A 17,677-nucleotide genomic window follows, 5' to 3' on the forward strand; every position below is an offset into this window, starting at 1 on the left:
TCTCCATTGGCAAAAGATTCCAGAATATTCCCCAGTTCGGGTATCCAGGAGGGGACTGCCAATGGGAAGATGACCGCGAGAAAAAGACTGAATAATCAACGAAGGGATAACGTTCTACGAGTCGGGGTTTGGCATTTTAGAATCTTGAACGTGTTATGGAAACTAGAAAATCTTAAAAGGGAAATGCAAAGGCTCAATCCAGATATAGTACGGGTCAGTGAAGTGAAATGGAAAGAAGACAAGAATTTCTGGTCAGATATGTGCATGGAAATATCAACGGCAGCATAAAATGGTATAACGGGAGTAGGATTCGTTATAAACAGAAAGGTAGGGCAGATAGTGTGTTACTGTGAACAGTTCAGAATCGACAGCAAGCCAACACCGACAACGATACATCAGATATACATGCCCACGCCGCAAGCTAAAGATGAAGAGATAGGGAAGTACGTAAGCATATTGAATAGGTAACAAAGTACGTAAAGGAACATGAAAATCTAATAGTCGTGGGGGACTGGAATGCAGTTATAGGGGAAGGAGTAGGAGAAAAGGTTGCAGGAGAATATGGGCTTGGGACAAGGAATGAGAGAAGAGCACCACTAATTGAGTTCTGTAATAAATTTCAGCCAGTATTAGCGAATACTTCGTTCAGGAATCACACGAGGAGCAGGTAGACTTGGAAAAGGCCGAGTGATACGGGAAGATTTCAGTTAGATTACATCATGGTCAGACAGAGATTCCGAAATCAGATACTGGATTGTAAGGCGTGACCAGGAGCAGATATAGACTCAGATCACAATATAGTAGTGATGAAGAGTAGGCTGAAGTTTAAGACGTTAGTGAGGAAGAATCACTACTCACAGAAGTCGGATACGGAAGTACTAAGGAATGACGAGATACGCGACTATACATACAGCAATAAGGAATAGCTCAGTAGGCAGTACAGGTTAAGAGGAATGGATATCTCTGAAAAGGGCCATCACGGAAGTTGAGAAGGAAAACATAGGTAAAAAGAATACATCTGCGAAGAAACCATGGGTAACAGAAGAAATACTTAATTTGATCAATGAAAGAAGAAAGTACAAAAATGTTATAGGAAACTCAGGAATACAGAAATACAAGTCGCAGAGAAACGAAGTAAATAGGAAGTGCAGGGAAGCTAAGAAGAAATGGCGGCGTGAAAAATGTGACGAAATCGAAAAAGAAGGACAGACTCAGCAAACAGGAAAGTCAAAACAATCTTCGGTGACATTAAAAGCAAGGGTGGTAACATTAAGAATGCAACGGGAATTCCACTGTTAAATGCAGAGGAGAGAGCGGATAGGTGGAAAGAATACATTGAAAGCCTCTATGAAAGGGAAGATTAGTCTGATGTGATAGAAGAAGAAACAGGAGTCGATTTTGACGAGATAGAGGATCCAGTATTAGAATCAGAATTTAAAAGAGCTTTTCAGGACTTAAGATCAAATAAAGCAGAAGGTATCGATAACATTCCATCAGAATTTCTAAAATCCTTGGGGGAAGTAGCAACAAAACGACTATTCACATTGGTGTGTAGAATGTATGAGTCTAGCGACATACAATCTGACTTGCGGAAAAATATCATCCGCTCAATTCCGAAGACTGCAAGAGCTGACAAGTGCGAGAATTATGACACAGTCAGCTTAACAGCTCATACATCGAAGTTCCTGACAGTAATAATGTACAGAAGAATGGAAAAGAAAACTGAGGATGTGCTAGATGGTGATCAGTTTGGCTTTAGGATAGGTAAAAGCACGGGAGAGGCTATTCCGACGTTGCAGTTAATAATGGAAGCAAGACTAAAGAAAAATCAAGACACGTTCATAGAATGTGTCGACCTGGAAAAAGCGTTTGCGATGTGAAATGCTGCAAGATGTTCTGATTATGAGAAAAACAAGGGTACGCTATAGGGGGAGACGAGTAATTACAATATGTACAAAAGCCAGGAGGGAAAAATAAGAGTGGATGACCGAGAACGAAGTGCTCGGATTAAAAAGGATGTAAGACAGGGATCTAGTCTTTCGGCCATACTGCTCAATCTGTAGATCGAAGAAGCAATGATGGAAATAAAAGAAAGGTTCAGGAGGGGAATTGAAATTCAAGGTGAAAGGATATCAATGACACGATTCTCTGACGACTTTGCTATCCTGAGTGAAACTGGAGAAGGATTTCATGATCTGCTGAATGGAATGAACAGTCTAATGAGCACAGGATATGGAATGAAAGTAAATCGAAGAAAGACGAAAGTAATGAGAAGTATCAGAAAAGAGAACAGTGAGAACTTAATATCAGGATTAATGGCCACGAAGTAGATGAATTTAAGGAGTTCTACTACGTAACCAGTAAAATAACCAATGACGGGCGGATCAAGGACATCAAAAGCAGACTAACAAAATGGGGCATTCCTGTCCAAGAGAAGTCTACTAGTACCAAATATAGGCCTTCAGTTGCGGAAGAAATTTCTTAGAATGTACGTTTTGAACACAGCATTATAAGGTAGTGAAACCATGGACTGTGGAAAAACCGGAACAGAAGAGAATCGAAGGATATGATATGTGGTGCAACAGACGAACGTTGAAAATTAGGTGGACTGATAAGATAAGGAATGTGGAGGTTCTGCGCAGAATCGGAGAGGACAGGAATATGTGGAAAACACTGGCAAGGAGCAGTAGACAGGGAAGCTTCCCGCAAATCTTTGTTGGAACTGTAAAATGGGGACTGTTTTAATTTACTTCTTGGACAATCGCTTGCAGGCAACATTTATATACCTGACAATCTGAGTGATTACTGGCTGGTTTTGTACAGATCTGCAACCCGCTGTGCTTATCTAAAAAGTGTACACAACAGAAAACTATGGTATTACAGTACCTTCGATGTGGATAATAAGTATGTGCCATTAATATTAACTGTCCTTAAGATGAATGAAGATAAAACACATGGTATTAGATAATGTAAACTGAAAAACTTCGCTCCTAAAAAATGTTTCTACTTGTGATAGGTCCACGTTCGATATTTTTCGGGACACCTTCGCTTTGGCGTCATAGGAAGCAGACTAACAATGCCGCTGAATTACAGTTTATTAAAATAGAGATAACAGTTCTATCAAGTGCAATACAGAACCCAAAAAATAGCGAGAGGTATTCCTTCTGTCCCCATAGCAAAAAAAATGAGTAAATAAATTAGCAAAAGATGAACTGTTCTTGCATTTATCTCTTAAACGTTTTAATCCAAGTCCATTCCAGATGTAAAATCCAACTAATTAAAATGTTTGTGACACCTGTGTACAGAATCTGCGGTATTTTTGAAAGGAATCTCTTGTGCACTAGTGTTGTAATGACATTCAAAATATGCAGACCCCTTGCGGGCAAAAAAATTAAGCCATGCCGTAGTCATGCTAATTTGGAGGCACGAATGCTAGCTATAAAAATACTCTTGTGCGGATTGTAATGTTCAGCCCGTACCTATTCATAGTGTACGAAAAATACCACTGTAATCAAGTATATGTGAAGGTGCCAATAGCAGATACACAGCAGCTACTTAATATAACAGAGGAGGTAGAAGCTTTCCCCGAAAAAGCTGTCATCTTTCTGATGCACTCGGTCAGATTTAGGTGGCACAGTTATAAGTAGCGTTAAGCACTATAGCGATAGTTTACGTTTAATATAGGATGCAGGCTAAGTTTCTACGATTCCCCTCTCTTTTGTTCGTGTAGACATTGACTCGTTCCACATCCCTTTTTTATAGAATCTACATAACAGATGATCGAACCAGTGATGTCAGGTAACTTTATAGGTTTCAACACAGAGGTTCTGTAGAAATCCTTTATTTGGAAATAATTTAAAATGTAGAGAAAAAATTATTTTAACGTTTTTCTAAAGTAAATGGAGCTTTTTATACAAGGTGGTGTAGCGATACGCGGTACAAAATATTAAATCGTGCGACAAAAAGTCAGACACAAAACGAAGTAAAATGAAAATTGTAAAAAAACTCTGAAAATGCGCGTGCAATTAGCTCCCATAACGGAATTTATAATGCAATGAAATAATAATGCTACAAACAGAATCTGTAAGGTAACTGTATTGGATCTCTGTGCTAATTAATTATTCTTTCACTCGCTGACGAAAGAAACTAAAAAGACCAGCGTTATTACTCACTCTTTGTCCTATTCTTGAAGCTAACGCACGCTTCGGCGGACATTTCGCATAGTAAGTTGTAATTTTTAAATAATATATGGTAATATATGGTAATTATTCTGAGTGTGTATTTTTTCCTTCATATGCCTAGTGAACTGCATACAGAAATAAAAACATTATTTGTAAAGTTTTCAGCACGCGGGGTAAACGACAACAACGGTCGAACAATAGACCATTCTTTGCAGTCATCTTGCGTAGGAAAAATTTCATTATAAATTTCATTGCATTTCGTCATCAACGGACGCATTAAAAGACTCGCATCATAACTATGAAGGAAAAGAAAGTGAATATACTATTTTGTATTGTATGAAAGTAAAAACTAAGAACATTCCATTAAGTTCAAATATTGGCCGCTTCTCGGCAAGACGAAGATTATTACGTTAAGAAAGAGAGAAATACTTTATTTCATTAGAAGATTTCTTTTAATTAAATTTCACTGCAGTAAAGATATCCCGCAGCAATATTTTAATGTGATAACACGAAATACAATCCCTGAAATTAAGTTTACGTTTTTTTGTCAGTATGAAAGCTCCGCGTATACCTCTGTTTAAACTAATTCTAAAAGCGCCTTGTGCAATCTTATATTAACAAGGCGGTGGGTCGCGCGCTCTTAAATAACCAGGGTTCAAAGAACTATTTTACGAAAGTATAGATTCAGGTTCCACATATTTTCATGATTCTTTCTTGTGTCCGCTCCACCAAATAAGTGCTCTATTCACGCTCTTGTCGGGCGTAAATATCAGTAAAGTTAGTCGGTAAGATCTCACACTCTTTTCGTCGCATTCATTGTGTACACCGTAAGTATATTTGAGACGGTGTTCGGACCTGGGCGGTAAGCACCACAGTACCCAGAAACAGTCTGAAAATCTTGTAAGCATGTTGTAGGGTAGGTAATGCTAAGAAATAATCGTTAAGAAAAAAACTCGATACGTTGTGCCCTTTCCGATTAAATTAATATTGAAGTTAGCCAATCAGGTTGTCGCGCACACAAATTCAAGCACTTGCACGCACTAGCAGAATCCATAGGTCCGTGAGCTGGTACTTGTTCAAACGCTCATTACCAGTTAAAATGTGCCTTTTTCGGATGCGATAAATTTAAGCTAGGAGAGCAAAAGCTACGTTTCTTCGCTTTGAGGAAACCGAACGAAGAAGACATTTGGCGACACCTTCTGTGGCAGGCTGCTTGAATCTGAACGCGCGACGACTCGATTGGCTAACTTCAGTGCTAATTAAATCTGAAACGGTGCAAAGTATCGAATTTTTTCCTTAACATTGATTTCTCAGCATAATCTATCCTGCAACACCCTGACAAGCTGTTCAGCTGTTTGTGACCACCTTGTATTTTATGAGGTACTAGCAAAGGACATTCTTCTAAAGCGTCACGTATTAATATAGGAGTTAGAATTGGTCAAGAATAGAAGAAAAATACCTATAATACGATGTCCAGAAAGCAATACCTGTTGATACATTGACTAACCTGGCTTCTTATTCCCATATGTCTGGTCACAGAAATACGAGTTAAGAGTATAGTCTTCAGTCTGGAACCCCACGACCACTACGGTCGCAGGTTCGAATCCTGCCTCGGGCATGGATATATGTGTGATGTCCTTAGGTTAGTTAGGTTTAAGTAGTTCTAAGTTCTAGGGGACTGATGACCGCAGATGTTAAGTCCCATAGTGCTCAGAGCCATCTGAACCATTTGAACAGTATAGTCAGCACTGTAGTTGGTTACTACGCATCCTTACACATCCTTCATCTCTTCGTAGTGAAGCACACGCTCTTTCAGATACACCTGGCTGCAATCGAATTGCGTCACATACACTGGTCACAATTTCCTGTAATGCCAGCATATTGTTGATGGGTTGAGCATACAGCAATGCGTTTGAAAGTCCCATTAGCCAGAAGTCCTACATGTTCAGTTCCGCACCCGTGGGGTATCGTGGCGTGGCACTATCACACGATCCGTAGAAAATGTGGCGTTGCCCTTTCGTGCATAAACCATACTCATTGTCTTCCTGCAAGCGTAACGTTCTCCAGTATCTCGGAGAATTCATATAACGCATTACTCGTTGATAGACAGTACCTGTTAGTCTAGAAAGTGTAGTTTCTTCACCGACAATTCCTGACCCTACGCTAATACCGAACCTATCCTAATGCTTCACATCCATGATTGTTCGTGTTTTGGTGATTTACTCATGTATTTCTTGTTAATCCTGCGTCGTACTACAATATTACTCGTCACAAGCAAAATGGTCCATATCTCACAAGGTATTGGTTTCCAGGCATATCTTTATGGGAACTTTTCTTCTAGTTTTGACCTATACCAATACCTGTAGGAATATGTGACGCTTTCTTAACACTCCACATAAGTTTCTTTTTATTTGTTTTCTCAAAATAATATACGATGTTGCCTATGAGCAATTAGGTACTACCATTCCGTAAAACGTTACTTTACTTATGTACAAATCACAGTAGACATAGATATACGTTTCATCAAAAGTTAACTGACAAAGTCAGCATGAAAGTTAGTCCTCGTTTGCGATCAATGAAAGAAATCAGAAAAAAAGCACATGGTATCCAGCAGCTCTCAGTTCTCGTGCAACCTGTTGTATAATTGCCGTCTGGTGACAACATATTGCACTACGAAAATGAGAGCAGCTGCCAGCTGTGCCCAGCCAAAGGATGACTGATAGTACACTGCCATTTAAAATACTTTAGAATATTAGGACTCCTACAATAACTGATGGAAAGAGGTGCTCCTTATGATATATATCGTCAATTAAACGGTTAAAAAATATGTGAAGTGAGAAATTCATTCCGCTAAGGAGCCGAAATTGAATTTTACTCTGTGAAGCCCGCTGTACTTACGTTCTCGTTTACTATAGCACCCACGTAGAGTGGTGCAGCGACGGACATCAGTGTCCCGATACAACCAGTAGTACCCATCATCAGGCCAGAGAAGTTCGGTGCGATGTCGATAAGGTTTATCTGGAAGCCCATGATGGTCATACCATTAAAACCGACGGAGACAGTCAGCAAGATCACAGCTGCCGTTGGGTCCTCCACTGAGATGAAGCTGAGGGCAACTAAAGCCGCGGCTGGGAGCCAGTAACCTGGAGCACACGATGAACAATATTTTCCCAATCCACAAATGATAAAGCTGACTTCATTAAAGAAATAACTGGTAACTATTATGAAACGCAATAAGTAATTTATGTCAGGAGTAACCACGCAAAGTAGAGAAATAGAGATACTATCGGAGACAGTGCTGTCAAGGCAGAGTTACTAATCTCAGCCTTCCGAAATGCCTTCACAAAAGAAGACGAAGTAAATAGTCCAGAATTCGAATCAAGAACAGCTGCCAACATGAGTAACGTAGAAGTAAATATCCTCGGAGTAGTGAATCAACTTAAATCACTTAATAAAAGGAAGTCTTCTGGTCCAGACTGTATACCAATAGGCTCCTTTCAGAGTATGCTGATGCATTCGCTCCATACTTAACAATCATATACAACAGTTCGCTCGACGAAAGATCCGTACCCAAAGACTGGAAAGTTCCACAGGTCACACCAATATTCAAGAAAGGTAGTAGGAGTGATCCACTAAATTACAGGCCCATATCGTTAACGTCGAACATCGAAAAAAACGGTATATTGACACACAGTCAACATGGGTTTAGAAAACATCGTTCCTGTGAAACACAACTACACTCCTGGAAATGGAAAAAAGAACACATTGACACCGGTGTGTCAGACCCACCATACTTGCTCCGGACACTGCGAGAGGGCTGTACAAGCAATGATCACACGCACGGCACAGCGGACACACCAGGAACCGCGGTGTTGGCCGTCGAATGGCGCTAGCTGCGCAGCATTTGTGCACCGCCGCCGTCAGTGTCAGCCAGTTTGCCGTGGCATACGGAGCTCCATCGCAGTCTTTAACACTGGTAGCATGCCGCGACAGCGTGGACGTGAACCGTATGTGCAGTTGACGGACTTTGAGCGAGGGCGTATAGTGGGCATGCGGGAGGCCGGGTGGACGTACCGCCGAATTGCTCAACACGTGGGGCGTGAGGTCTCCACAGTACATCGATGTTGTCGCCAGTGGTCGGCGGAAGGTGCACGTGCCCGTCGACCTGGGACCGGACCGCAGCGACGCACGGATGCACGCCAAGACCGTAGGATCCTACGCAGTGCCGTAGGGGACCGCACCGCCACGTCCCAGCAAATTAGGGACACTGTTGCTCCTGGGGTATCGGCGAGGACCATTCGCAACCGTCTCCATGAAGCTGGGCTACGGTCCCGCACACCGTTAGGCCGTCTTCCGCTCACGCCCCAACATCGTGCAGCCTGCCTCCAGTGGTGTCGCGACAGGCGTGAATGGAGGGACGAATGGAGACGTGTCGTCTTCAGCGATGAGAGTCGCTTCTGCCTTGGTGCCAATGATGGTCGTATGCGTGTTTGGCGCCGTGCAGGTGAGCGCCACAATCAGGACTGCATACGACCGAGGCACACAGGGCCAACACCCGGCATCATGGTGTGGGGAGCGATCTCCTACACTGGCCGTACACCACTGGTGATCGGCGAGGGGACACTGAATAGTGCACGGTACATCCAAACCGTCATCGAACCCATCGTTCTACCATTCCTAGACCGGCAAGGGAACTTGCTGTTCCAACAGGACAATGCACGTCCGCATGTATCCCGTGCCACCCAACGTGCTCTAGAAGGTGTAAGTCAACTACCCTGGCCAGCAAGATCTCCGGATCTGTCCCCCATTGAGCATGTTTGGGACTGGATGAAGCGTCGTCTCACGCGGTCTGCACGTCCAGCACGAACGCTGGTCCAACTGAGGCGCCAGGTGGAAATGGCATGGCAAGCCGTTCCACAGGACTACATCCAGCATCTCTACGATCGTCTCCATGGGAGAATAGCAGCCTGCATTGCTGCGAAAGGTGGATATACACTGTACTAGTGCCGACATTGTGCATGCTCTGTTGCCTGTATCTATGTGCCTGTGGTTCTGTCAGTGTGATCATGTGATGTATCTGACCCCAGGAATGTGTCAATAAAGTTTCCCCTTCCTGGGACAATGAATTCACGGTGTTCTTATTTCAATTTCCAGGAGTGTAGCTCTTTACTCACATCAAGTGTTGAGTGCTATTGACAAGTGATTTCAGATCGATTCCGTATTTCTGGATTTCCGGAAGGCTTTTGACACTGTAACACACTAGCGGCTCATAGTGAAACTGCGTGCTTATGGAATATCGTCTCAGTTATGTGACTGGATATGTGATTTCCTGTCAGAGAGGTCACAGTTCGTAGTAACTGACGGAAAGTCATCGAGTAAAACAGAAGTGATTTCTGGCGTTCCCCAAGGTAGTGTTATAGGCCCTTTGCTGCTCCTTATCTATATTAACGATTTTGGAGACAATCAGAGCATCCGTCATCGGTTGTTTGCAGCTGACGCTGTCGTTTATCGACTAATAAAGTCATCAAAAGACCAAAACAAACTGCAAAACGATTTAGAAGAAATATCGGAATGGTCCGAAAAGCGGCAGTTGACCCTAAATAATGAAAAGTGTGAGGTCAACCACATGAGTGCTAAAAGTAACTCGTTAAACTTCGGTCACACGATAAATCAGTCTAATCTAAAAGCCGTAAATTCAACTAAATACCTAAGCATTACAATTACGAACAACTTAAATCGGAAGGAACACAAAGACTGCGTTTTATTGGCAGGACACTTGGAAAATGTAACAGAAATACTAAGGACACTGCATACGACCGAGGCACACAGGGCCAACACCCGGCATCATGGTGTGGGGAGCGATCTCCTACACTGGCCATACACCACTGGTGATCGTCGAGGGGACACTGAATAGTGCACGGTACATCCAAACCGTCATCGAACCCATCGTTCTACCATTCCTAGACCGGCAAGGGAACTTGCTGTTCCAACAGGACAATGCACGTTCGTCCGCATGTATCCCGTGCCACCCAACGTGCTCTAGAAGGTGTAAGTCAACTACCCTGGCCAGCAAGATCTCCGGATCTGTCCCCCATTGAGCATGTTTGGGACTGGATGAAGCGTCGTCTCACGCGGTCTGCACGTCCAGCACGAACACTGGTCCAATTGAGGTGCCAGGTGGAAATGGCATGGCAAGCCGTTCCACAGAACTACATCCAGCATCTCTACGATCGTCTCCATGGGAGAATAGCAGCCTGCATAGCTGCGAAAGGTGGATATACACTGTACTAGTGCCGACATTGTGCATGCTCTGTTGCCCGTGTCTATGTGCCTGTGGTTCTGTCAGTGTGATCATGTGATGTATCTGACCCCAGGAATGTGTCAATAAAGTTTCCCCTTCCTGGGACAATGAATTCACGGTGTTCTTATTTCAATTTCCAGGCGTGTATATACGTCCATAAGTCTATCCAACGACTTTTGTCATCTCATTGTATATATATCTCCTTTCGAGTCATGTAACAGAAGTGATACAATTGTGACGATGAAGTATGTCATATTCCTCATCTCTTGGTACTTCCAGTATTACACTGGGAAATTCTGCCATTCGACTGCAATGCTCAGGACTTTGCATAATTACCGTGCGCTACATTCAGAAATAGTTAGGCGACCTTAGGATTAGAAATAAAGCTTCTTGAAATTTCTTAAACCATTTTTCCCTCTCAAAACGGAGTGCAATTTCTTTCACTGCATCATCAGACGAATTTAAGCTGCAGGTCTGACATGAGATCACAAATGTTGATGGGCCGGATTGATTTCTTTGATTTTCAGTAACAGTTTCGGTAATTTACACATCTACAATTTTTCCAGACTCATTTATAAAGTTATCAGCAAAGTCTAAATCACGTCAGAGTACTGATATGTGCAGTGGACAAAAGGGTGGAGAAAAGCTCACTATAATCACTTTCTCAGTTAATAATTTCTGTCACACATTTTACACCCGAGTACAGTTGAAGATGTAAGATGTTTTACTTACAGATGCAATGTCAAACCCAAGAACATTGCTTAAATACGTTGGTGTCTCTGTCAGGAGCGTATAGAATCCCCAGTTCTGCGACATATGGGCTACTGTGAGAGCAATGAAGGGCAGTGATGTGAAAATTGATACCCACGGTGTTGGAAACTTCTATAAACCACATACATAAAACCGTCTCAGTCATAATATATATAACATAAATATGTATTTCATAAGAAATACGAGTAACTTGTATCTTACCTCTCGTTCACGTGAGACATCTTTGCAAGATTCTTCAATATAGGTAAGTTTCAGCTCTAGAAATATGCTTGTGTCCAGAAGGGGTATTCCCTCCAAACCAGAATATCATCACTCCCCAGAGAATGGAAAGTCCACCAAAGAAGTAGAAGATAGATGGCCACCCAACGGCGCTCTGAGCTAACGCTCCTGATATCATCATTGCTACTACTGTGCCCAGTTGATCACCTACAGAAACGTCGAGAAAACAATATCATTATTGCTTCATTTTGAAAGAGAATAGCTCATTGTTCCACTGCAAAAACTTAATGAATTAAATAGAGTAATATTTATTCAAATCATGATCCCATTATAACCAAATAGTTGCAAAGTTATATTACGTCAGCCACTTTTTGTTCTAAATAATTTCTTATTCGGAAAGCATGCCGTACTTCCCAAGATTAAGATTACAATGCTTGAGACATTCAAGAAAATAGAACTCTATAATTTTGCAGCTGCACAATAGTAGAAAGTTTCTCTTCCTTTTCACTGAATTAATAAGAGATTTCTCAAATCTGTCCATTCGTCTGTCACTTGCAGTGAAACTATCTACACATGAAACCGTTATAAGCAGATTAGAAGGCCATACTGAACATAAGTCACCTGTGTAGACAGCAGTTCCCAAAACAACATTTTCTTTGGGTGTGATCCATTTTGCCAGCAAGGAATGCGTGCATGGGAATACGAAACCCTAAAATACCAAGGAAACTTATGGTAAGCCAGAATTTAGGGAAAAAAACATCGCAGCAGTGCAGTCATTACCAGAGATGAAACGGATAGCTGTGTGGCCGGATACCATATGTCCGGCCATCCTGTTAGCTGGATGTTCGGCCGATATTCGGCTGAACATTTCCACGGAGTATGTCGTAACGTGCAGTGTGAGCTAGCCCACAGAGGTCAGTCGCGGACGATTGGGCAGATTCGGGTGAATTCGGGCATTGTCGTTCATGAATGAAGCGAACGATTGACAAATTGATTGACTGACTCAGCTATTTGATATCTTGCGATATGCGATTTCTTTAACTTTCCGTTACTTGAAGTTATATCTGAAAATTATTTTGTTCATTGCAAGTTAAGTCATAAGAAATCTCATCGGTAATGGAGAGATCGCCCGTATGACAATATTTTGATATAAACAGTGAAAATCAAAATTTTGCTTTTTTGTTTTGTTGTGCCAAATTGGAATTTGTCGTAGTGGGGAAGTAAAAAAAAGCAGATATGTAATAATGACCTAGTTTGTCTTCTTTTATTTCGAATTGTTTTATTACACTTATCAACAAGATGATCGTCCATAGTTATGATTGTTGATACCGGTAGGTGGGTATCTATTTATATAATATTCTGTTTATATAAAATTTCTTGTGGTATGTACATGTTTTTACAACATGTAGTTACAAGAAACCACTTAAACTAATGGAAAACGTCTAATCTACCTTAAACCTAATGACATATTGTTTTTCCCTGGTAGGTTACTTCTGCTATGAAATATCATTTGACAACAGAACATCCATATAAATTTCAAGCAGTTAATAAAGTTACAGATTCCCTCGTCGCTCCATCGTCTTCAGCCAACCTCAAAATAAATTCATATTCAACAAAAAGAACTATGTCAGAACCGTTTGAAGGCAAATTGCTTTGGGACGTACACGACGTAAATTACAAAAAATATTATTTTTTAATAGCAGATATGATTGCACTGTACAATGAGCCATTATCTATCATAAAAAAGGACTGGATTTCCAAGACTCCTAGAACAAGCTTTACGTCGCAGATGGAACACGAAGTTCTCAAGAAGGAGAAAATACAGCAAAGAAGCTTACATAACTATAGTGTGCTGGGTATAGCAGGAGAGCAACTCATTTTTAGATTGTGATGCAACAAGAGACAGCCAGAGTTGCAACTAAAATGGAGGTTTATTTTGTCGGTGACCAGTTTCGGGCTACATCCATTGTCAAACCAGACAAGTGTTTGCCAAATAAAATGTCCGCCAAAATTGCAGTGAACGAAGTGTGTACATAAGAATATGGTAGTTAACATGAACTTTGGTTAACGAATTGTAGTAGGGACCATACGTATACGTACGCAATTTGTTTACTGCTATTTTGACAGAAATCAATTGGCAAACATTGGTTGGTTTCAGAACGCCGCAGCGAGTAACCGGTCACCGACTAAATAAACACCCATTTTAGTTGCAACTCTGGCTGTGTCTTTTTGCGTTACAAAGAAGCTTAATTTTGTCGCAGATCGCAGGAACATTTTCCAAAGAAAAATGCATTTATTCATTAATGATAGTTTCTGTCACGGACATAGTTGTTCTGGAAGCTGAGTATAATTCCTCTAGATGTTCCATCAATTCGCTTCAGAGAATTATAAATAAGTCATTGAAGGACCAACCTGAAGTAGAAGGAGAAGATATCAGCAGGAGAGGGAATTCCACCTTTTATGTGAAAGAACACCTCTTGAAACAAAAATCGGCTATGTCACTGCATGTTGCTGATCATGATACGCTTATTGATTTGGTGTCCCAGCAAGAGTGTTTGAAGAAGAAATGAGTTAAGCTTTTGAAGCCCTTGAAGAAATAACAAAAATGAGTTCTCTTCTCTCCTGCATATCCATTGTAAAATTACATGTTGTGGCATTAAATAAGTGTGATGAGGATAAACAGCTCAATCGATCTCTGACTTACAATAGACAAGAGCATCATTTAAAGCAGGATTAGAAAGTCGTTTCGTAACTGAGGATCCAAATTACTTGACTGCAAACTTCCTAGAACACAGATTGTATGATAATTGTTGAAACTGAAGAAGATCTTACAGGAATTATGAAAAGAACTTTCCATCCATAGCAGGTCATCTCAATTGCCGGCTGAAAGAAGTAGAGAAGACGAGACTGAATCAACTATAGCTCGCAAAGCTCACGACACGTTTTGGGATCGCTTTAACGAGGTGGTAAATGAAAGTAATAAGTTTCAACTACAGCTCGCAAAGCTCACGACACGTTTTGGGATCGGTTTAACGAGGTGGTAAATGAAAGTAATAACAGTCAGTGTGATGGTCTAGATTGCAAATGAGATTAACTATTGTTTGCAGACATTTCGAATCACTCACAATAGCGACTCTTGTATTTGGTGCTTAGCTAATGCGACGCATTGTCAGAATTTGACAAAGCTGCCAGAATTTATCTTTGAGTGCCTTGCAACTGTATCAGTATCAGTAACAGTATGAATAGTAATTTATTCTTTCGTTAAAATAATTTTTTTCTCAGTTTTTTGACCTGAAGATATTCCAATTTTCTTTGTGTTTACAGTATGTTATATGTGAATTAAATAAAGTCGATTTTATGACATTTTAATAATTTATTTAAAATTCACTAGCCTTCAGATCTTGGCCTACTATCAGGATCGAGTCAGACAGTAAACTGTGTCAGATAGGCCTGATACTGGATAGCTGTTGCATATCCGTTTCATCTCTAGTCATTATAGGATAATGATTCCTCCTTCTTGTTGTATTAATATCAAAAAAATTATACTTCACGTATTACATAAAATGATTTACTGAGAAATGCTCACGTTGTATCATAAAAAACTTTAAGTTCTACAGTTTTGAATTAGGTTATCAATAAAAGTAGGCATTTGTCTTAGTAGTAGGCCTACATAAGAACTAAATCTTTAAATGAATGGAATTAGCTATGATTTAATACAGATATTGTTGCTAAAGATATCATATAATATAAAATAATTTAATTGTTAAAGACTAATATATGAATGTTTTAAATTTTTATTAAGTATTAGACAAAGACGTTGAGGTAAAAAAAAACTGCGTTTCAACCGACATTTAACATGTTCTTACGTCACATGTTTCAGAATTCTTGTGGATGCACAAACAAATTGAAATTTAGAGGAATAATTTTAAAATGTCGTATATGGGATTATAAAGAATGTAGCAACCAGTCGCGAAAACAATTTATTTATCTCGTTGCAAATCAATTTCGACTGATATCAGTCATCTTTGGTACGTTTTTCTAACCGATACATGTCATAAGTAGAAGTACTGTCTATCATGATAGAAATCTGCCAACGACAGTACTTCTACTTATGACATGTATCGGTTAGAAAAATGTACCAAAGATGACTGATATCAGTCGAAATCAATTTGCAACAAGATAAATAAATTATGTTTCCGCAACTGGTTGCTACATTATTTATAATTTTATATTCCACGGTCGCTGCACAGAAAGGGAACCTTACGGACGCCTACATTCAACATTATACGGGAGTAAATTTTTAATTTATTATGCAACTACAAGAAGGAAGTTGATTTGAAATTGGAGATAGTTTTGGAAACAAATTGACAATGTTGAGTTCTATTAATTCTGTTACTTTTAGAAAGTGGTTTATAAGAAATGCAAAAATTTTGACAAATGAAAGATAAAATTAATCAAATTGTTCTAAATAATCATGATACTGTATCTTAAGGTAAGTGTGTAGATGATTCCCTTACTGCATTTGGGAACACTTTTCTAGAACTGTTGTGAAAATCTGAATGAGACATTTTCCATTTTTGGTAGAACATAGGTATATAAATAAAAAATCAGCGGCCCCCTGTGTGAAAGATCACTTGAGAACAATTCGAGCTGTTTGGCTGATTCATTTGTTGTGTTCGTAATTGTTCGAACAAGGCTTGCATGAAAAAAAAAATTGTGGAAAATCCATCAGTAAAGTCGAAAATTTGGGTGGTCTTTTTGTATGAAAATCTTAATCAAAGAATCGTGACGGTCGATTTGACAGTTCTGATGTCACATGATTTCATAAAAAGATAAAAATAAATATGACATTCAGTTTGACAGTTCTGCTGTCGCATGTTTTCATAACAACAACAAAGTCCGCATTGAATACTGATGTTTTACGAAAAATAATACAATTGAAAGTAATATTTCAGTGGGTTATTGGCGGTGATCAAACCTTTGGTGTGCTGCAAAGACTGGACTGATGTCAGTTCGTGGTAATTTGGCGTGCTGCAAACATTTGATTTCAGTTCGGGTTAATTTCTTTGGAAAAAATGCCACCAATGAGGCGTTGAAATATCGATCGGCTTATACGCAACGCAATCAACTACATAATCGTCGACTCAGTGAGACTGACGAAGAGGTAGACAGCGCTTGGAGGCAAATCGAATAAGAATTTCTCGAACGACATCCATTACGACACTGGAACATCGGATACGGACGAGTTCGACTCAGTTGTAACTTACGCACAAAATAAATTAGATCGTCGAGAAAACAAATTGCCAAACATGACAATTAGAATTAAACGTTTAGCGTTCAGATACGATCCAGCAGTTGACTACGCCGTAGATATACTGGTCGACTTCGGAACAATGTTTGTAAACATTGCAATGCTTTGAGGTTTAAACACAAGCCACTAGGATTGTGTTGTGCGATCGGAAAGGTCAAATTACTGGAACTTACACCGCCACCAGAGCCACTGGCATCATTGCTTTCTGGCCAAGAACCTCGATCGAAGAATGTCTCGCAGAATATACACTGATTGGCCGAAACATTACGACTATCTGTCTAATAGCCAGTACGTCCATCTTTGCACGGATAACAGCGGCATGGCGTAGTGACGCGGAAGCAGCGAGGCCTTAGCAGGTCGCTGGAGGGAGCTGGTACCACATCTGCACACAAAAGTCATGTAATTTCCATAAATTCCGGGGAGCAGGGCGATGAGTTCTGACGCCACGTTCAGTCACATCCCAGATGTGTTCGATAGGGTTCAGATCTGGTGAGCTAGAAGGGGCTAGCACATCAATTGGACATCGCCAATGTGTTCCTGGAACCAATCCATCATACTCGTCTTGTGATATGGCGCATTAGCTTGCTGCAAAATGTCACTGCCGTTGGGGAACATGCTCGTCAGAAAGCGGTGCATGTGCCTTGTAATCAGTGTGCGATACTCATTGGCCGTCATGGTGCCTTGTACGAGCTTCACTTGCTCCTTGGAAGTCCACATAGAAGTTCCCCAGATCACAATGGGGCCACCGCGAGCTTGTCTCCCTCCAACAGAACAGGTGTCAAGGGGCAGTTCTCCTGGAAGACGACCGGTTCGCGCCCTACCATAGGCATGATCGAGAAGGTATCGCGATGCAACATTTCATGTAACTCTCTGCCACTGCACCAACATCCGATA

The 17,677-nt window shown here is 40.7% G+C and overlaps 1 protein-coding gene across 1 annotated transcript in view; it reads right to left on the bottom strand.

Annotated features, from left to right (window-relative positions):
* Positions 1-17,677, bottom strand: part of LOC124596925 (sialin-like) — a 57,809-nt gene that overhangs the window by 23,925 nt on the left and 16,207 nt on the right. The window contains exon 3 of the mRNA XM_047135905.1: positions 7,080-7,324. Within this exon, the coding sequence (XP_046991861.1) occupies positions 7,080-7,324 (245 nt within the window). The remainder of the gene's footprint in view (positions 1-7,079; positions 7,325-17,677) is intronic.

The sequence above is a fragment of the Schistocerca americana genome, chromosome 1 (genome assembly GCF_021461395.2).
Source record: "Schistocerca americana isolate TAMUIC-IGC-003095 chromosome 1, iqSchAmer2.1, whole genome shotgun sequence".
In the NCBI taxonomy this organism is placed as follows: Eukaryota; Metazoa; Arthropoda; class Insecta; order Orthoptera; family Acrididae; genus Schistocerca; species Schistocerca americana.